This window comes from Dicentrarchus labrax, unplaced genomic scaffold, assembly GCF_905237075.1.
Source record: "Dicentrarchus labrax unplaced genomic scaffold, dlabrax2021, whole genome shotgun sequence".
Classification (NCBI taxonomy): domain Eukaryota; kingdom Metazoa; phylum Chordata; class Actinopteri; family Moronidae; genus Dicentrarchus; species Dicentrarchus labrax.
Window position 1 is genome coordinate 27,841,797 of NW_026136706.1, and position 22,565 is coordinate 27,864,361.

General features: G+C 40.6%; 1 protein-coding gene and 1 long non-coding RNA gene across 2 annotated transcripts in view; both read right to left on the bottom strand.

Annotated features, from left to right (window-relative positions):
• Window positions 1–211: 211 nt before the first annotated feature.
• Window positions 212–22,565, bottom strand: part of LOC127365393 (uncharacterized) — an 86,086-nt gene continuing 63,732 nt past the window's right edge. Inside the window, exon 2 of the long non-coding RNA XR_007885195.1 lies at window positions 212–352. This is a non-coding gene — a long non-coding RNA (uncharacterized LOC127365393). The remainder of the gene's footprint in view (window positions 353–22,565) is intronic.
• LOC127365284 (SH3 domain-binding protein 4) overlaps window positions 14,118–22,565 on the bottom strand; it is a 63,495-nt gene continuing 55,047 nt past the window's right edge. The window contains exons 4-5 of the mRNA XM_051403206.1: window positions 20,789–20,977; window positions 14,118–19,475 (exon numbers count right to left, since the gene is read on the bottom strand). Of these exons, the coding sequence (XP_051259166.1) occupies window positions 19,251–19,475; window positions 20,789–20,977 (414 nt within the window). The 3' untranslated portion in view covers window positions 14,118–19,250. The remainder of the gene's footprint in view (window positions 19,476–20,788; window positions 20,978–22,565) is intronic.

Here is a 22,565-nt window from a genome sequence, read left to right on the forward strand (position 1 = left end):
TCTTCTGCCACCAGACATGAATATCTAATAACAAATATTTGATAAATTGCCAAGAAATTGGTTCAGACATCTGTGTCTCCCTCAGGAAGAATTGCAATAACTTTGGTGATCCTTTGACTTTTGACATCAAGAAAAAAAAGGCGAATTTTGTCCAATACTTTATTCTTATTAGTTATTATTATTCTACAGTTTATGACTAATAAATAACCAATTCAATTCAATTCAATTTTATTTGTATAGCGCCAATTCATAACAGAAGTTATCTCAGGACACTTTCCAAATAGAGCAGGTCTAGACCGAACTCTTTAAAACATTAATTACAGAGACCCAACAGTACCACCATGAGCAAGCACTTGGCGATGGGGGCAAGGAAAAACTGCCTGTTAAAAGGCAGAAACCTAGGACAGATCCTTCGGCTCTAGGTGGGTGGTCGTCTGTCTCGACCAGTTGGAGTGAGAGAGAGAGAGAGAGAGAGAGAGAGAGAGAGAGAGAGAGAGAGAGAGAGAAACAGACAGACAGGTGCACAGCAACAACAGTATTGGCAATGGCAATCTAGCAGGACCATGGCAGGAGGCTCCACCAGGATCGATGAGAACCTGCGAGACGAGAAAGCACAAGAACTCCAGGGAAGAAGTGAAGTTAGTAACATGTATTAATGGAACATGAATGAGTGCAGAAAGAGAGCGGAAGAGAGGAGCTCAGTGCACCATGGGAAATCACCCGATAGTCTAGGCCTATAGCAGCATAACTAAGGGATGGTTCAGGACTCACCTGATCCAGCCCTCACTATAAGCTTTATCAAAGAGGAATGTCTTAAGCCTACTCTTGAATGTGGTGAGGGTGTCTGCCTCCTGAACCACAACTGGAAGCTGGTTCCACAGGAGAGGAGCTTGGTAACTAAAGGCTCTGATTCGTTTTTCTGCATCTGCCTGTGATAGGATGTGTCTAATTTTTGTAATACGTAAATGAAAAAAGGCAGTCCTGGAGGTCTGCTTTATGTGGGAATTAAATGACAAATCCTGATCAAAGATAACTCCAAGATTCCTGACAGTGGTGCCAGAGGCCAAGGTAATGCCATCTAGAGTAACTATATCTTTAGACAGTGAGTCTCTACGGTTTTTGGGGCCAAGTACAAGAATTACGTTCTGAGTTTAACATCAGAAAATTGCAGCTCATTCAGGATTTTATGTCCTTAAGTTTGTAATTTGGATAATTGATTCATTTCATAGGGCTTGATCGATAGATATAACTGCTTGTCATCTGCATAACAGTGAAAGTTACTAAAGGGAGCATTTATAAAGTAAATAGTATTGGTCCAAGTACAGAACCTTGTGGAACTCCATGACTAACTGTAGTATTTATTGAAGATTCATGGTTAACATGTACAAACTGCGAACGATCTAATAAATATGACTTAAACCAGCTTAGTGTGGTTCCTTTAATGCCAATTTGATGCTCAAGTCTCTGTAAAAGAATATCATGGTCAATGGTGTCAAATGCAGCACTAAGATCTAATAATACAAGTACAGAGACAAGTCCATTGTCAGAAGCAATCAAAAGGTCATTATTAACTTTAACCAGAGCTGTCTCTGTGCTATGATGAACTCTAAATCCTGACTGCAAATCCTCAAACTATTGTTATGTGAAAAATCACACAACTCTTTGGCGACTACTTTCTCCAGAATCTTAGAGAGGAAGGGGAGGTTAGAAATCGGTCTATCGTTGGCTAAAACCCCTGGGTCAAGAGTGGACTTTTTAGGAAGGGGTTTAATTACAGCTACTTTAAAGGACTGTGGTACATATCCTGATAATAAAGAAAGATTAATCATATCCAGTAAAGAAGTGCCAATTAAGGGAACAACTTCTTTAAGCAGCCTAGTTGGGATCGGGTCTAACAGACAGATTGATGGCTTTGATGTAGAACTTATTGAAGAAATCAGTCTAAATATATATCTGAGTTTACATTAGTTAAAGTTCCTGAACTTGGAGAGCCACTGATAACTGTTGATGGCAGTTGGTGATTAATCTTTTCTCTAATAGTAATAATTTTATTATAGAAGAAGCTCATAAAGTCATTGCTACTTAAGTTTATGGGGATATGTGGCTCAATAGAGCTGTGACTCTCTGTCAGCCTGGCTACAGTGCTGAAGAGGAACCTAGGGTTATTCTTATTTTCTTCTATTAGTGCTGAGTAATAGGCTCCTCTGGCATTACGGAGGGCCTTTCTATAGGTTTTAAGATTATCATGCCAAATTAAGCGATATTCTGATAATTTGAAAGAGCGCCATTTGTTAAATTCAGACATGGCATTGAATTAAATCAATGCCATATCATAGAACAAGGTCAAGAGTGTGATTAAAACAATGAGTTGGTTTATTTACACTCTGACAGAAGCCAATTGAGTCTATTAATGATATAAATGCGTTACTAAGGCTGTCATTGTTAACATCCACATGAATATTAAAATCACCTACAATAATTACTTTATCTGATTTAAGGACTAAACTTGATAAAAACTCTGAAAATTCACACTATAACAAATAGAAGTGGCTGCAGTGTTTTCCAGTTTGGGTGAGAAAGACTAAGAACAAGGCTTTCAAATGAATTATAATTTAGTTTAGGTTTAGGGTCCATTAAAACGCTCGAATCATATATAGCTGCTACTCCACCTCCTCGGCCTGTGCCTCGAGGAATGTGAGTATTAATATGACTGGGGGGGGTGGATTCATTTAGGCTAACATACTCCTCGTGGGACAACCAGGTCTCAGTAACACAAAGTAAATCAATATCATAATCTGATATTAATTCATTCACTAAAACAGCTTTAGAGGACAGAGACCTGATATTTAACAGTCCACATTTCATTCTCTTATTTTGTGCTACTGAGGAGTTGGTTTTAATTTTTATTAGATTTTTATGTTGAACTCCTCTTGTTTTTATTTCTTTAAATAATTTAGGTGGTCGGGGGACAGACACAGTCTCTATGGGGTTTTGGGTGGGTGACTGTTCTAAAGAAAGAGCAGAGAAGTGTGTAAGACAGCAGCTCTGCTTCCTGGTCCCAACTCTGGACTGTCAGGTTTTAGAGATAAACTTCGCCATATTTCTAGATAAGAGAGCCGCTCCATCCAAAGTGGGATGGATGCCGTCTCTCCTAATCAGACCAGGTTTCCCCCCAAAAAAAAAAACCGCTGTAACGAGTAAAACAAATTTAGATTTAGCGTTCACTCAGAGCTGCCAACTCTCACGCTTTCGCCGTGTGACACACGGTTTTGCCTGTTTTCACACGCACTCACACCACACATCCAATTTCTCATGCAAAAAAAGTCCGATTTTGGTCCGTTTCGGTCCCCTGCAGTTTGTACCGTCCAAAAATAATGTTACGCTATAGTAAACAGAGACTCGTCAAGCACTAGGACCAAGAAGAAAACGGCCGCTCAAGCTGAAGCCTGTTGCCATTAGTTTAGACCCGCCCACAAGCTCCTCGATTGGCTCTGCCGTTTGTTGTGTGATTGGCCGTCCCCGCTGTCACTCCATCTTGCCTGTGCACCGGTCTGCTGGAGTTGCCCAGGTAACATCAGAGGTTTCATTTACATTAACGTTTGAATCGGTGTCCATGTGCGTGTGTGCGTGTGTGCGTGCGTGTGTCCCTAAAGTTTTTTCTATATTTACATTTAACATGCTTTATTGCTACATTCTTTACAACCAGTCAAACCAAAAAAGGGAACAGTAAACGTAAAAGTAGCAATAGAAAACTAGAAGAACTACTATTGTGTATTGGGGGCGCCCGCTGGTTAGCTCAGTCGGTAGAGCTGGCAACCCATATACAGAGTTGCTGCAGCGGTGCAGGTTCGAATCCAACCTGCTGCCCTTTGCTGCGTGTCATCCCCTCTCTCTCCACCCACCGTCACTGTCTCCCTACAGCTGTCTCTATAAATAAAGCCATCAGAAGGCCAAAAAAATAACTTAAAAGAAAATACTTGTGTCCCCCCCCACCTCTGAAATCAAAAGTTGGTCCTTGATCTGAGCTGAGACTAGGTATGTAACAATGAAATGTTGTCCAATTGAGTACTCACTCTCTTAAACTTCAAATCTTGAAATAAATTATTTGTGCGCGTGAACATGATTTAGTGTGGTGAAAGCTGTCATAATAAGCAGCAGGAGAGCACCTTGTTAACCTCGTGGTATACTGCATGCTCAAAATATCAGCTCATTGCATTGTTTATTTACTCACAGTTTAATACCATTCTAATCAAAATATCAATCAACCTACAGGTACCTAGGTCCAATCTTAAACACTGGTCTATGAAAAAGGGTTTATTGTGATACAGGCAGTCATTTAGGCACAACAATAGTTTTCTGGTTGAATGTTCAGCTCAAGTCTAGAAGGCCCTACAAGTCATGATGCCGAACATGAATCAGATCACATGAATGAAGTTCAGGTATTGCACATCTTTAGCAGACTACCCAAAAATCCACTAGAATGCAGGAAATCACATCTACTTAATCCAATATTTCCAGGGGGTGGACCTTCAGCTATGTCTGCTTCTCAGAATGTAACCAATATTGTCCATCTCCAGTAGGCTGCCCCTATCAGCAGCTTTGGGCCTCCCCACAAATACCTGAATGCAGGGTACAACATGGGTACAACATCAAATGAATTCCAATTCTCTGATATCTGAGCCACCAACTTGTGTGGCTGTGTGCGCGGCATCATTTTGGTCACTCCCGACAAAATCTCACTCCGAGGTTTTTTGAAAAGTTGGCAGCTATGTTCACTGCTTACGGTAGCACGTCAGAGTCAACCCCCAAGTAGCAAAAGTTTGCATGCCAACGTACTATGATGGTGAACATGGTAAACATTATACCTTTTTATTTACATTTTAGCATTGTTGTTGGGAGCATGTTAGCATCTTCGACATATATAAGATGAACGTCACGTCTCCACCAGGGGGCGAGAGAGATGTTTTAGCTTCGCTTTTTTAATGTCGTCCATTTTTATATATGTCAGTGGTTAGCATGCTGACATTAGCATTTAGCTCAAACCCATCACTGTGTCTGCCTTTAAGTAGACTCTTAGTCTTTTAGTCTTTCTATTAGTGTATGTATACATATGTGTGTCCGAGTGTTTATAGGCTTTTTATCTAATTTAAACCGAATGTAAACATATTTACCCAAATCTGAAATCATTTAATCATTGCGCCTGTGTGCCATGTAAACATGAAGCTGTAGTGTCCTCTGCCTCCTGTTTCCATTCATCATTCATCGGTTCACAAAAGTGACCACACATCTGTGAATATGTAAAAATCTTTTCTTTTGGACTGGCTCCTGTTTGTTAGCACTCCTTATCTCCGCACCAATCGTCAATCCTCAGCGTATTTTAGTGTGCACCGACACACAAAGGGTTAAGCGAGTGCACTGCGGTCTCACACACACACAAACACACAGGAAGGTTTGATTTGGGGAGGGGGCCTACAACGCTAAGTACACAGAGAGAGTCTGCCTCCCTGCCAGGTTTCGATCTTACTCACCTTTCTCATCAGAGAGCTGCTCTGAGAACAAACAGACATTTGTTCAGCTCATGACAGCAGAAACACAAAATCCTGCTGCAGGACTAACATGTTCACCTGTTCACCTGTTCACCTGTTTTTATTCATGCATATATCCCCACAAGGAAACTACTGCAGGCAAAGGCAGTTTGTGATTATCATATATTAGGTTACATGCAAGTCTCACTTTTTAAAATCGGATATATACTAAAATATAAATACAGTGTAGTACAAAGTAAGTACAAATAGATAAAATAGAAACAATATTTAAAAATTCACAGATTTTTTAAGGGAGTAGATTGTTTTAAAGTGAATTTCAGTTGGATTTGAAACATCAGAACGTTTTAGTTTGTTTGCTGCTGCCTGAGGACTGAGTAAACTCACAGATTAAAGTAAATAGACTCCTCTGGTGGTGAAGATGGATCAAATCTTCTTTGACTGATAAAAAGTGAAGAGAAACATGGCAAAAATAAAAACTGCAAAGAGCTGCTGAGTATCTCTAAGTTATTGGTCAAAAGTAAAGAAAAAACATTGGTCTGGACTGGGAATCATATTTCTAGAATCTTCACCCTGTTGGCAATATACAAAACAATCATTGGTTTCAAAAAAAGAAGTCTGATAGTATTGAGTCTTATAGAGAAATTAGCTTACTTCTCACTTGATTTATTAGCTCAGTAAACAGTTTCCTGATAAGTTTATGGTCACAATCTCATGTCTTCCTCCATACAGCATGAAGTTCATTTAGTAAATGATGGTCCCATTTAGAGTAAAATATACCATAAAGCAGGGTATGCTTTAGAGCGTGACCTTCGTGACCCTCCGTCCAGCTCAACGCATCAAACTCAGATCAAACTGTCAGACTAGGCAGTTTTGATAAAATCTGAAAGAAGATTTTGTTATTGCGTTGCCTATTTTACTACCTGGAATACGAGAACGTGTGAGATCAAGTGAGTCGCCATTGTTTCCTGCTACAGACGAGTCGAAACTAAGCAGCCAATAAAAGCAGCTCAACTTGGAGTACATCACCACTGCTGGCTGCAAAAAAAAAACAAAACATGGTGATTGCCACAATGCCAAACTCAAGGCTTTAAAATGGTACCAAAAGGGTGACACTAAGGCTAGGTCCCCACTTGGTCCCGGGTCAATTGACTGCAGTTGTGCTACTTTTCTAGTGTAATGCTAATGCATGTAGAAATTCTACATTATTTTCTTGTTTTTTACAGTCTATGGGAACAACATGCAATGTTGATTTTGGTCTTCATATTGTGCAAGATGCAATACTGGCAAGACAGCTAGAGGTGAGAAAGATTCTCCTGAGGAAGAGGAAATCGCATATGGAGGTGGTGGGATGGAGATAAGTCTGGCTCTGCGAGACTACTGGCACTGTGATAGACAGTATACAAAACATATCAAAAACCCTGAGAGAATGAGGCAGCACAAGGCAAGTAACAAATGCTCACAGTCTCTAACTGTGTCTGTCTGCTGTTATAGGTGCTGAGTAGGTAGTGTACAGTGGCTTTAGCAGAGCTTATTTGCATTAAATGTGCTGCAAATCCAAAAATATGAGCTGAAAGAGTGTAAAAACTCTGTAGATCTGCAGAGCTGGTGGTATTACACATCGTTACTGTGTGCAAAATTGATTAGTGCAGCTTTAAATACATCACCAATAAATCACTGGGAAATGTCACATCACAGCCTTAATGGGAGCATCTCTGTCTCACTGTCATTTTCATTAATAACCCATTTGAGCCAGATGGATGAAAATGCACGAGTCAGCTCTCAGATGAAGTGACGGGAGGTATTATCTGTGTTACAGCCCAATTCAATTTTATTTGTTTAGCGCCAAATCATAACAGAAGTTATCTCAGGACACTTTTCAAATAGAGCAGGTCTAGACCGAACTCTTTAAAACATTAATTACAGAGACCCAACAGTACCCACCATGAGCAAGACCTTGGCAACAGCGGCAAGGAAAAACTTTCTTTTAAGAGGCAGAAACCTCAGACAGACCCCGGCTCTAGTTGGGTGGCCGTCTGCCTCGACCAGTTGGGGTGAGAGAGAGAGAGAGAGAGAGAGAGAGAGAGACAGACAAAGGCAGGTGCACAGCAACAACAGTAGCAACAACTACACTAATAGAAGTGACTGATGATGATGAACATGAAGAAGATGATGAAGACGACGACAACATGATGGGGGACAAAAAGCAGTGATTATAGTAATAATAGTAACTGTAGTAATAATAATAGTAATAATAATAATAACAATAATATAAGTAATATTAGCAATGGGAGTCAAGCAGGACCATGGTCTGCGAGATGAGAAAGCACAAGAACTCCGGGGAAGAAGGAAAGTTAGTAACATGCATTAATGGAACATGAATGAGTGCAGAAAGAGAGGGAGAGGATGAGAGGAGCTCAGTGCATCATGGGAAATCCCCCGGTAGTCTAGGCCTATAACAGCATAACTAAGGGATGGTTCAGGACTCACCTGATCCAGCCCTAACTATAAGCTTTATCAAAGAGGAATGTCTTAAGCCTACTCTTGAATGTGGAGAGGGTGTCTGCCTCCCGAACCACAACTGGAAGCTGGTTCCACAGGAGAGGAGCTTGGTAACTGAAGGCTCTGGCTCCTGTTCTACTTTTAGAGACTATAGGAACCACAAGTAGCCCAGCATTCAGAGAACGTAGTGTTCTAGAGGGGTAATAGGGTACTATGAGCTGTTTAAGATATGAAGGGGCCTGACCATGAAGAGCTTTATAGGTGAAGAGGAGGATTTTAAATTCTATTCTGAATTTTACAGGGAGCCAATGCAGAGAAGCTAGTACAGGAGAGATATGATCTCCTGTTTAATGTTAATGTTATCAGCTATGGACAATACATTTATAATTTTGCTTCATGAAACAGCCAGTTATCTTTTATATCATGTGTTTGTTCTGATTTTGCTTCCATACAGGTTCTTCAGTCCAAGCTCTATTTAAGTCGCAGTAGGTAATTTTTCCCAAAAAGTTTTTTGTCATATTTGCTGAAACTTTCACTATGTCCTGACAGTAGTACGCAACAGATAATGTGTGAAAAAAATCAGGTTCCTCTGCCTTTTTCTAGTGCTCCTAATGGTATTTGCAAGAATCCACCGGGCCTGGACAATAACAACCAATCAGAGCAAAGAAAGATAGTTGATTGCTGAGTGTCATTCACAGGTCATCAAATATCGATGCTTTGGGACCCTGGGAAAGCCTCCAACCCAAAGAGCTGTTTTTTGTTATAAATGTTACCTACTGCAGCTTTAATGTTTAAACAGATGAGAAAGGATATTGTCAAAATGTATTAAACTTCAAATGAAGACGACAGAGCAGTGGCCCTCAGTGGAAAGAAAAAGAAAAAAAATCCTATTATTGAGGACTAAATTTGTAGTGACAGAAGAAAATGGTTCCATTACGCGTCTCTGAGGCTCCTGAGTGGTTCATGCAGACTTTGACCTTTTCTTAGCACTGCTGATAGCGGCCACAGTGAAATGATAAAAATGACTCAAATTACACTGAGCTCCTCTTCAGCTGGCAGGGATGACACAGTCTCAGCTGTAGTTAAACTGACATTTGGCCATGGTTGCTGACAGAAGGAGTCATTGCTCTTCATGGAAAAAAAAAGCAGCAGTCACTGTGTCAGAGACAGCTTGGGTTCATTCTTCTTTGTTTACATTCAATAAGGAAGAAAACTAGAAAAGTTGAGATAAAATGCAAATATGTTGAAGATTTTTTAAACACTGGAAGACAAACCCACCAGAGAAACGGCTTTTTGTTTTGACTAAGCGGCCATATTAGAAAATGGCTTTGTTGGCATTTCATATCAGTGGCCTCATGTTATTTGGGAATGAGCCTGCCTACAGGTGGTGCAGTCAGAACAACCTAGAGATCTACTCTCTTAAAGACAGTGGAAATGGTTGTGGATTTCAGAAAGTGCCCAGCCTCACCTGTGTCCTTAGACTCTACACTGTTGAGTCCTTCTGCTTCCTGTGCACCCTCCTCACCAAGAACCTTGAGTAGGAGCTGAACATCAGATCCTTCATCACCATCTGCTACACCACTGCCACTGCCAAGGACAAGGGCAGGCTGCAGCCTATCATTCGCTCTGCTGAGAAGGAGATTGGCTGCAATCTTCCATCCCCCCAGGACCTTTACACCTCCAGGTCCCTGAGGCAAGCAGGAAAGATTGTAGCCAACCCCTCCCAACCCAGACAGGACTGTGGGTCTCATCCCGCTCAGTCAGTACATTAGAGTTTTAAACTGCTCTGATATTTAATAAAAAACAGGTAAAGGTGATCTCAAGCAGCAGATGTGAATGGTCACAATGTGATACATTCCCTCTTCTTGTGTAGACAGGAAGTTAAAAGACAAAATAAATCTGTGCGTTTAGTTTTGCTGAAACTCGACCGCATCCAATTATGTTTTTGTGTGTTTTGTATTTTTTGCCTTTCCTGCCCAGCAAGGTTGGAGTGACGAGCCAACATTGAAATATCACCTGACTCTTTAGTTCCTCTCAGCTGTATGGAGCTTCAGGTCTAAAACCCACTGTACACCAAAGAAGCAGAGTGACAAATATGGAGACCAGCTGGAGAACATAGTGGAGCATTTAACAGCTGAAGAGCTATATTTCCCTCTGGAGTTGGTGGAGACCAAAAACAGAGCTAAACAGGAGTGAATATTGATCTTACATTTGCAGGTGAGGGTCATCTAACACATTCCTCATATCAACATAATGATATGTCATTATTGTGTTTACAGCTTGTTTCAGCTGCCCCCAAGTGGCCAACAAATAAATTATTTTTAACTTAATGTAAACTTAAACTTCATTTTTTGTAGTGCAGTGTTGTATGTATAAATATGTGCAATATTGTACATTCCTAGTTAGCCTGTAACATTGTGCGCAATAAAATATTGTCGCTCTAAAGTATTATTTCTCAGGGTTATAATCACAATTGTAGCAAATATTGCAAAATGTTGGCATTTTGGTATCTCCTGTCACTTCCAACTCAAAATAACACTGTAGGTATCCCTCTAGCGTAATTTCTGGACGCACAAAGTGTAAAACCTATCGTGACGTCACCCATTGGTTTGTGGAGAACCGTTTTGAAGCATCGAGTTCAGCGTTTTGGACGCCATGACAGTAAAACGGGGCCAGCGCGAGCCAGTGGATGTGACGTACTGAGAGTTAATCTGCTCTCATTGGCTGGGCAGTTTTGACAGCTAAACAGTACACTGAAATATGTTTGTGAAACGATTTTAAGCGAGAAGTAGGCAACGCAGTAACAGAATCGAGCTTCGTATTTGATCGGCACTGCCTAGTTTGACAGTTTCGTGCATTGCGCTGGACAGATTAACTGAGAATGACTTATCAATCATATGGTAGCCACGCCCAAAAGCATACTTCGACCATCATTTACTAAATGAACATTATGCTGTATGGAAGAAGACTGAAACTAGAGAATGATACCATAAACTTATCAGGAAACTGTGTCAAGTATCAAGTCGGCTCATTCTCCATTAGAGTGAATGGGCTCACTGTGTTATTGCAGCCAATTGAGCTCCCCTTGCAGGAATTTACATAGAATGCAGGTTTTAAGACATTTCTGGGTTGGCTGACCAAGCTGCAGTATTTGGCGAGTTGAAAAACAGAATTGATTCATAACTAAATCCCCACATTCCATTCTATTTAATTCCACAGGTCTCCTTTTTTGCCTCATAATATAACTGGTGAAGACTATAAAAGAAAAAAGGAAGAATAAAATATGGGTTTTGGTTTGAGCGAGAAGAAAAGCAACTGGTGTGCTTCTGAACGGCCTCTCTGCATTTCCAGGGAACTTTGATTTCCTGATTCATGCCTGGTCACCACTAAGGATAGAATTTAGAAATAGCATTATGGAAATGGAAATATATCATTCGGTGAGTTGGAGCAGATAGGGAACCAGAAACACAGAGAATTTACCCTTTCTAAATCTGTACAGCATGTGCAACCATGTTGAATTAGGACAAAGAAACAGGGAGAATATTAAAATCCAATTTTTCACTTTGATTTATACCTGTGTATAAAGTGAGACCTGCAGGTATGTATGAGGCTTAAACAATAAACCACTAATTTATAATACAGCAAATAGAATATTTAAGGCAGTTCTTTGGAATCTAAAGCCTTAAGCCAAGTGAGCATACGAATAAAAACAGCGTGAACATGTTGGACCTGACAATGCAAAGTCAACGTGTTGAATGAGCGTCCCGAGTCCGCTCTTTGTACAGATTATCCCTGGATTTTAAAGCTGAGTACAGAGCTGTGTGCTGTGAGCCCTGTCACCCTGGGGGAGCTCATTACCAGCACTCCAGGCTGGGATTTGAAGCATGTCAGCCCATACTCTGCTGTAATTAATTCCACTCCTTTTGGCTCTTTTTTCTCCTCCATTAATCTGTGTATTTAATTAAAGTCTGCTTGCTTTAATGGCACATAGAGCAAGAGGCAGAAAAAGGACAGAGAGGAATGGGAAGAGAGAGTGTGGATAGAAAATTAGCCTTAAAAGTTACAGCCGATGTTATGTAGAAATCCTCCCAATTATCAGAGTAAAGAAGCTGGTCTTCCCCTGTCCCCTTTAACCAAGACACTGTCATTTTTACTCAAATTAAGATCTGGCATCACTGTAGTCAATGACCAATGACCAATCTCTTCATCTTCTTCATCCCAGCAAGACACTAATAAGACATCCAGCTCAAAAAAGTTCACTACCATCAGGCTACATGACTTCACATTTAAAACTTCCATGTGGTGCTACCAAAATAACCAAATGCTCGAGCTGCTCTTCAGACAGGTGTGGTTAAATGCAGTTTTGCAAAATAGAGCTTGCTGTGAGGCTCTGGGGATGGTGATGTTCTTTGGTCCAGAATAAAATATCTTGAAGAATGTTGGGTGGATTACCATGCAATTTTGTACAGATAATCATTTTCATTCATTTTGTGGCTAAACCTAACCTTAACCATGCAAGATTTATTTTAATTTTATTTAACCGGACGTTTCATATTTATGCTTGGTAATTTGATTGCGGAGCCCTGCACATCCAAAAATGATGCTAGAGGTGTACCTGCGGCGTCATATTTTGAATATGCGTGTAGGCACTGACCAAGCTGTAGTATTTGAAGATTTGGGAGTGAGAATGTGTTGCCATCACTATGCATCAAGAAATCATTTGAGACTCTTAGAAAAGTGGTTTCTGTTGCGTGGGACTGGCAGAAACCAGACTGAAACTTTAAGATATTGTGCTCATCTAAAGCAGTTGTGAGCTTCGTAACAACCACATTTTCTAAGACGAAGGCTATAAAAGTCAACCTTGAGATAGGCTTAATAATTATAGGCTAGAGAATGGTCAAGATTAGATTTTTTGATAAGTCAGCTTTTTGATTATAGAGCGCACACAAGGACCAACAGAGCCAATGACATTTTTAAACAGAGATGCTGGTATGATGCCAAGGTGGCAAAAGGGATGTTTTTTTTTACGGTTAACCTTTTGTAAGATCATGGAGTATTATAGCAAGTAAACCAATGCCTTAAATGAGCCAGTACTCACCGGCACTTCTGATTTTTGTCCACACGAGTACCCTTTATTCTTATTTAGTACCACCACCTCTGGTAAGCATGGCCGTACCCACCATTGAGGTCGCCAAGGTCTGGAGGTCAGTATTTTTTCCAGGGGTACACAATAAAAATTGTGAAATAATTTGACTTGCTTTGACGTTCAGTTTTTCAGCCTTGGTATTTCTAAAACCCTGCGTACTGAAATGCTGGTTAGGTACTCCTACTGGTTAGAGTTATGTTGTGTTAGGGTTAGGGTTGGGGTGAATTGGGGTACTGGCACTTTTCTTGGTCCAGTTCAGGCACTGAGGGAAATTCTCCAGGATTGTTAGCGAGTGGAGCAGGAGATAGGGGAAAGTGAGGGGAAGATTTTTGATCTCATGTCATTTTAGAAAAAAATCAGAACAGCAGTTGATGTAGGAGTAACAGGACTACTGATAGCATCAAATAAAATTTTGGGATTGTGCCGACAAGATTAGAGAAGCAGATAACTGTGGCATCCTTTACCAAACTACTGAAATTCATTACAAGTTATTTTAAATAAAGATAGGGAACTTGAGTAAGACCATTTCTGAGGCTGTAGCAGTTTGACCTCTTAAACATAAGACGTGAAATGCAGAGGGCATGGTGAAAATAAGCCGACCTGCTGTTAGAGGTCATCAAGAGTTGTAAGCTGCAGCATCCTGCTTTTCACTAGTCTTCCTTATTCTGCATGTATCCAGAGGCTGGCCTGAGCTCTGTCTGTCCCTCCTGTACAATCCTGTTTACCTTACACTGCACATTTTCTCACATGGTGTATTTTTGGACTGTTTTTCTCAAACAGAACGCTGATAACACATGAAACATGTCAGCCTGCTGCTGCTGTTTCAGATAAGGAAAGCTCCTGACTGTGATGTTCTGGTCGGTGTGTACTTTTACAGGGACATGATCACAACAGACAGCAGCCAGAAGCAGGTAGAATCTGAGAAATAACGTGTACAAATATTTACATTTTATTTAGGGTATTTTCCACAAAAGTATGCAGTCACAAAAAGGTTTTCAAACTCATCACTGGATGTGTTACTACCACATTATACAGTATGCCGCACTGAGACAAAACCTAACCAGAAGCTTTGACAGACAGTGTCTTTACAACAGTGGTCTCAACATTGTACAAGGTCATCTGTGGAGGGCTGTATTCATTTTTGGCAAGCTTTGGTAAAAAAATACATCCATCAGAAATACAGGCAGGAGATAAAGAGAAGAGAAATGAGTGGATAAGGTTTGGTTGTTATTGGAGGGTAAGGGGAATAATTATTTAAATCGATTGAATCAATAGACCCTTTATTGACAGAACATCTCAACTCAGTCTGCTCACTCAGTTGTTCTAAAGCTTTCATTCATATCATGTGGTCCTCATCTGCTGATAGACCCTTTTCATGGCAGACATTTTGACATGTCAAAGCAGGTAAAGCACAGCTGTAACTTATAAAACTAATAATGGATCCCAGTGTCCCAGTCAGTCCCTCCAGGATTTCGCAGACTTTTTTTTAGATTGTTGCAGCATAAAATGCCTGATGTCACTGCAGCTTTAAAAAAAAAAAAGTTTTGATTATTTGTGTATAAGTTGTTCCAGTAAAAGAAAAACAATTGTTTGGAGGGTGAAAGTGAGACGTTCGCATTGCATATGGTCTGCATCGTTACAACTAGAAACAAGGAAGCAAGTTTAGTGATGTGTGGCTCAACATTTACGCAGGAAACTACAAAAATTGGTCAAAATTGCAAGGTTGTGTCTTCCGGTTAGCACCTGACATGGAGTAGCCGCAGGTCCAACACGCTCCGTAGAGCTTAACTTACATTGAGTAGGACACAACATTTTAACTTTTTGGTGGCGTAACTCTACTGCACATATATTGTAGAACCACTTGTGTGTGTTATGGCGAGTAAAACTCAGAAGAAGTCGACCAAGTGCGCAAAGTTTAGCTAGCCCATCACTCAAGCAAACGCTCATGGCTAATGCTAGCGCTACCACCACCCGGGCCTCCCATCTTCGCCACAGCTACCCGAGGAAAACGCTCTTGTCCAGCTACTTAAAGCTGAGATGGAGTCTTCTCATCAACAACAGGCCGATATAATCAAACAAGAGATGGTGACTTTTCGTGCTGAAATCAAACAAAACCTCGAGGCTCTCCAACGAGACAAAAAGGCTGACATCGCCTCTCTTCAGGAGAATAATTCCAGCATTTTTTTTTTTTTGAGCTCAAACGGGAGATCGGGAATTTATTCATTTATCATTTATTCTTTATAGACCTATTAATAATGAGGAAGGAAGAGAGACACTTATTTCTTATTTATTTCTTATTTTCTGGTATGGGACGTATTTGGATGAACATTTACACATATCAAGAAACTGGCTGCATATATTTTTCCTGAGTCTTTTTGATCCTAGGCTCAGCTGAGGTACAGAATTGGTATGTTCATGTTTTCATCTTGATATGCAGCTCACAAGCTCATATCCTCGTTTCTAGCAGACCACAATATTTTATTTGTGTGTGTATATTTAGTTTCCTTTATTATCACGAGTGGTTCTCCATGTTTATATCTGGATACTGAAGGCAGGGATTTTAGTTTTTCTTTAATTGTGACTACTGAAACATATAACACTCTAAGGAGCAGTGTGTTTTTTTTGTAGTGTTTTTTTTCTCTGCATATTAAAGCGCAACGAAGAATACCAAGTGTGTATGGGGCTTCTTACCTCTCGTTTGGGGAGAGGTAATTCCGGGAAGGGGGCATGATGTTTTTTTTGTCTGTATGTTAAACTTATTATTTTGTATTAATGGGTGTGTGTGGTGGCGTAAGCGATATCCTGTGGATGCTTTAACAGCAGTCAATTCCCTGCTTAACTCTGATTATGGTTAATTCAGTGCTGACCAGGAGTAATGGCGATATTACAGTGAATCAGTTGGAACACCAAGAGAGTTAATCACATTATCAAACGTAACAGTTTTAACAATGCTTCATTCAGTGATGAAGGGTTTGTTAACCACATAAACACACAAATAGATTTTTTCTTGTCCACGAATGACACACCAGATGTTAGCAAATCTATTCTCTGGGAATTGCTTAAAGCTTTTCTAAGAGGAGTGATTATTTCATACACCACCTGGGAGGGCAGGAGTAGAAAACAGCGCTTTAAGGATCTCACAGACCAAATTCATCAGCTGGACTGTAAATATTCGACTGCTCCCACCCCTGAACTTTTAAAGGAGAGGTCAGCTCTGCAAACAGAGTTCGACTTGTTGACCACTCATTATACAGAGCAGCTACTGCTTCAGTCTCGCTCTAATCTGTATGAACACTCAGACAAGGCAGGCAAGGTTCTTGCCCAACAGATTAGGCAGTTCACACCCTCTACCCTGATCACAAGTATTCGTAAATATGATGGTCAGATCTCTAATGATGAGCAGGAGATAAATAATGAGTTTAAAGTATTTTATTCTTCCCTTTACACCTGGAATATTATTTGGAATAAGAAACCACCTCATATCCGTGAGGAATTTTTGCAAAGACCCAAATCTGTGGGTGGGATGGCTTTACCCCATTTCCAACTATACTATTGGGTAATTGGGTGAGTAACCTAAGAGCCTTGGCTTATTGGCTTCAAACCCATGCTAACAATGAAGCCCCCGCCTGGGTCCAAATGGAGGCTGATGCAAGCCTCCCATTATCCCTCCCAGCCTTGTTGTATTCGGCAATGCCTATCACACCACGCCGTGCATCTACTGCCCCCCTAGTCTATCAGTCTCTGCGTATATGGGCTCAGGTGCGAAAACACTTCGGCTGGCAGGCTGGCTCGATTGTGCCCCAATCGTGAAAAACCATCAATTTCCCCTCTCACTTGAACATGACTCTTTCTTAGTCTGGTGCGAGAAAGGTATTGTCTCATTTAAAGATCTGTACATAGCAGATACTTTTGCCTCATTTGACCAGCTCAGACCTAAATTTGATTTACCAAAATCACATTTTTTATGATTTCTACAGGTCCGGGATTAGATTCGGAACCAAACACGATCATATCCTGCAATCCCTGAACAACAGCCCATGGATACCTTGTTTCCAACAGCTCCATCTAACAAAGGCATAATATCCGCTATATATGAAACTCTCATCCCTACAGTTGGCATCTCTTGATGCATTGAGAGAAGCATGGCAGGCTGATCTGAATTTACAAATTACAGATACTGAATGGTCAGACATATTTTCAGGAATACACTCCTCATCAATTTGTGCCAGACATGGCCTTCTTCAATACAAAGTTGCACACAGACTGCACTTGTCTAAAGCCAGACTCGCAAAGATGTACCCAGCAATGGATAATTTGTGTAATAGATGCAATTTTTCAGCTCATACATTTTGGTCTTGTCCGAGACTCTCAGGTTACTGGTCTTCTATATTCGATGCCCTATCCAAGATATTTAAAAGACCAATAAACCCGAACCCTCTCATGGCCATATTTGGTATTCAATGTGAGGGTGATCATCTTCCTAGGGCACAATCCGATCGCACTGCTTTTGTCACCCTCTTGGCGAGAAGAATAATTTTACTTAATTGGAAGCAGGCTACCCCGCCCTCCTACAAACAGTGGGTTAGAGATACACTACAACTCCTGAAGCTAGAAAAGATTAGACTGGCTTTCAGCGTCCTAATGATTATTTTGGCAGGATATGGAAACCTTTCATTACATATCTGCTCGAACAAACATGAGGTTTTGTCCTATAGGTCAGCTATATATACTGTCTTTTACTATTACTGAAAGCCACATGTTTGTTATCTCTCACACACCGTACGTCTTGTCTTTGTTTTTTTTTGTTTTTTCGTTTGTCTGTTTTGATTGCTCTTGTCATTGATACAAGGTCCATTCATTTCTTCTTTTTTTTCTGCTTGTCCCTAGGGGTGGGGGGTGGGGGTTGAAAAAAGTTTGTTCTTGCATTTCTGTATATATGCTGTCACATCTTCAATTGTGAAAACCAATAAATAAAGATAATATATATATATAAAAAATAATTGCAAGGTTCTGCAGAATTCCCAGGGATTGATGGAATTTGCGTTAATTGTTGTCAGCGAGTGACAATGCACAATACAAAACTGTGAAACTGGTTCACCTACATGGAATGCAGCCATCAATCATCATCATTATTAATTCCATCTGTACCTTTTCTGCTTTGACAAGTCAAAGTGTCTGCTGTGGAAAGGGTCTGTTGAGTTTAAGTCAACATGGGTGAGAAGCCCTGGCGGCTCTGAGAGTTGTGGAAAGATAGACATCTACAGTAGCTCTACCACAGCTGAGCAAACTGACATGCTGATGAAGACCAGGTGATAAGGTCAAAAGCACCAGAACAAGGACCTTGAGTTGACAAATGAAAAATTCTTGCTGCAACAATCCATTAAGTCTATTTAATCTGTTATTGATTAATGTTCAGTAAAAAGACTATTCAATTAATTGATTCAATGTCTGGCACTAGTGGACAGCTTGATTAAAATCTGATTAATAAATTCTGTTTTCTTCAGTGCCAGGTCTAAAGTACAGACTGACAGCAGAATATTTGGATCTCTGAACTGAGGACCACAATGAGAATCAACTTTAAGAAGAAGTAGTATCTTTTCTCTTTCATGTACAAATAAATTTGACACGTGTGACAAGGCTATGGTAACAAGGATACAATATCAAAAAGTGTCTCTTCTTGAAAAAGTGTTTTTCATTTCATTCACTGTTCTTGACCAAAGGGTTCAAAGATTTGCTTTAAAAAATGCTGTGCCATAATAAGAGTACAAAAATACATAACTATGCAAGACAGGAACTATTAAAAGAGTCTTTCTTAATACTACAGCACTGTGTTTTTTGGCCAACAGCCACGGAGACGTGGGAGCAGTTCGGCCATGTTCCTCTGGGCACGAGGAGCTGAAGGCGGCGCCGCAGGAACAGAACAACAACATAGGACAGCAGTAGTGGCATTCAGAGTAAGCGGACAGCTGATAATGCAGCATTTCAAACTGTGTAAGTGTTTGCTCCAGCAGAGCGAGGTGAGCTGGTGTGGGGAAACACCAGCAGGATTAACATCCAGTTCAGATGGCATAGTCGTCCTGAGCAGCGGGGCTGAAGGCAGAGCTCCGCAGGGCGTCCAGGCAATTGACCAGGATGAGTGTGCCGGTCAGGTGCTTCCAGCGTTTGGTGATCGGGTTCTTCATCTTGTCCAACCCCATGTGCAGCTCCTGGATCACGTCCCTGTAGCTGTCGCCGATCTGAGCGGCCCATGTGACCAGGAAGTCATATGCGGGTTTCCACATGGCCTGCAGACAGTGAGAGAACAAACATCCCATGATCTGCTGATACATTCACAGGTCTGAAAACTCACTGTACTCCTTGTACATGTGCCAATTCATTCTTGTATTATGGCTAAAAACCTATTTTGAGGTCACAGCGACCTTTGACCTTTGAGTCACCAATTCCGTGTCTGACCAACTGTGAGTTATGGTCACAATCTCCCCTCCTGTTCCTGAGGTATGGTGTTGAATAACAACTAAAAAGTGCTTATAAGTTTATGTATTTATAGTTTTTGGAGTTTATGATGTCACATTGAAGTTGATCTTTGACCTTTGGTTAAAAAATTTAATCACTTCATTGTTGTATCCTATCAAGCATCTGTGTGAAAGTTTGTTATACCATATCAAAAAACATCTCTGTCAAGGTCATTTTGAGGTCACAGTGACTCAAAGTGAGTCAAAAATGTTACAAATTCATTGTCTGACCAACCAACTGTGAAATATGGTCATTAATTATTTTTTATGCCGTCATAGTGACCTTTGACCACCAAAATCTAATCAGTCCATCCTTGAGTCAAAGTGGATGTTTGTGCCATGTTTAAAGAAAATTCCCTCAAGGTGTTCCTGAGATATGGCGTTCACAAGAATAAGAGGGGACATAATGTCTCCGGCAATGGCTATCGCCAGCGCGGGGGTGGCATCAATAGTAAACTGTGTCTTTAGTGTTGTTCTCCTCTCTAGATGTATGTGCTCATGCAGAATGATGTCTTGAAGGCAACACACACCAACATCATATGATCAGAACAACCCAGTGTTTTCTATGTAATACCACATATCTGCAGCATGCTGACACACACCAAAGCATCAGGATACACTACTGTCCTGTTGTAGAAAGTTTAAATATTAAGGAGATCATTTTCCATTAAAATACTGTGAAAACGTCTGGAACACAGTGTTAGTTTAGCCCTGAGATTGTGCTTGTGTTAGCTGACTGGCAGCTGTTTGATTCATGCTCCACAATCACTGTACACCTAGCAACCAACTGGTAATGTCTGATTATATTCACACAGGTACACAGCATAGCCATTTTAACCTGTCACTTCTTACTGTCACTCTGCTGTCACGCTCATGCTTCCCACCCAAACCTCCTCTTTATGCGTTACATTTTAGTACTGTTGATTTCTTTCATGAGCAGTAATCACTCATTTGTCAGGCTGACCGGTACATACCGGACAATAAAAGAGGGGTTCACCCCTCACTGTTGCTTTGGCATTTCAAGAGAATTATCTAAAAACATAGGCTTTGATTGTGAAAAGTAATCTTGTGTAAGACAGATGTACCTCACTGTCCACTACCCCGTTCTTGTCGCGATGTGGTGCCTCGTAAGCATCCATCTGCTGGCGTGAAACCTTGGCGAGCCTCTCAGCCAGCTCCCTCCAGCGTCCCGCCACCTCCACCGCTGTGGTCAAGAGGACAAAGTCCATCACCAGTCTGGCCACGAGACCCTGACAGTCCATCTTCAACAGGGCCTGCAGAGAGAGGACACAAGAGGACTTTAGACTGAGATAAATAAATAAGAGGAGTGAAAAGTTCAGACTGAAATTATGGAGGTAGGTAGAGATTAAGATCTTGGATTCTGGACACACATGGGGCCTGTATTAAGAAAAGTCAAATATGAGCTTGGGCTGGGAATCAGTGGACAGGGTAAGAGAGAGGACGGTAGTGAATTGATAACAAGGAGTCTAGTGAAGATGGAAATGGAGCAAAAGACAGTGAAGTTTGACTAAAACCACACACTACAAAGGGACTAATAAATCTACATCTGCAGGTTTCATTCCACTGGCCTGATCCTCTGTTATTTTCCACAGTCTGCCTCCCCAATCCCCCTGCAAATGTCAGCTTTGTGCATTTTTCAGATGCTTTCTGGTGGAAATAGAACAGCAACACTCAGGATTTATGCCACATCTGAACTAAGGGCAGGAAAACATCTGGTAACCAACACTGATAGACAGGGCAACACAGACAATGATATACAACAGGACACAACAAGTGCTGTATTCAACAAGACTTAGGTCTAAAGGCCCCTAAAACTAGGCAGACACTGTACCATTTTATAACCTGTCTATTAGACCTGATCCCAACTAGGCTGCTTAAAGAAGTTGTTCCCTTAATTGGCACTTCTTTACTGGATATGATTAATGTTTCTTTATTATCAGGATATGTACCACAGTCCTTTAAAGTAGCTGTAATTAAACCCCTTCTTAAAAAGCCCACTCTTGACCCAGGGGTTTTAGCCAACGATAGACCGATTTCTAACCTCCCCTTCCTCTCTAAGATTCTGGAGAAAGTAGTCGCCAAAGAGTTGTGTGACTTTCTACATAACAATAGTTTATTTGAGGATTTTCAGTCAGGATTTAGAGTTCATCACAGCACAGAGACAGCTCTGGTTAAAGTTAATAATGACCTTCTGATTGCTTCTGACAATGGACTTGTCTCTGTACTTGTATTATTAGATCTTAGTGCTGCATTTGACACCATTGACCATAATATTTTTTTACAGAGACTTGAGCATCAAATTGGCATTAAAGGAACCGCACTAAGCTGGTTTAAGTCATATTTATCAGATCGCTTGCAGTTTGCACATGTTAACGATGAATCTTCAATAAATACTACAGTTAGTCATGGAGTTCCACAAGGTTCTGTACTTGGACCAATACTATTTACTTTATATATGCTCCCTTTAGGCAACATTATTAGGAATCACTCCATTAACTTTCACTGTTATGCAGATGATACGCAGCTATATCTATCAATCAAGCCCGATGAAATTAATCAATTATCTAAATTACAAACATGTCTTAAGGACAAAAAATCCTGGATGAGCTGCAATTTTCTGATGTTAAACTCAGGAATCTTCGAGTTATCTTTGATCAGGATTTGTCATTTAACTCCCACATAAAGCAGACCTCTAGGACTGCCTTCTTTCATTTACGTAATATTACAAAAATTAGACACATACTATCATAGACATGCAGAAAAACTAATCCATGCATTTGTTACTTCTAGGCTGGATTACTGCAACTCTTTATTATCAGGTTGCCCCAATAAGTCCATTAA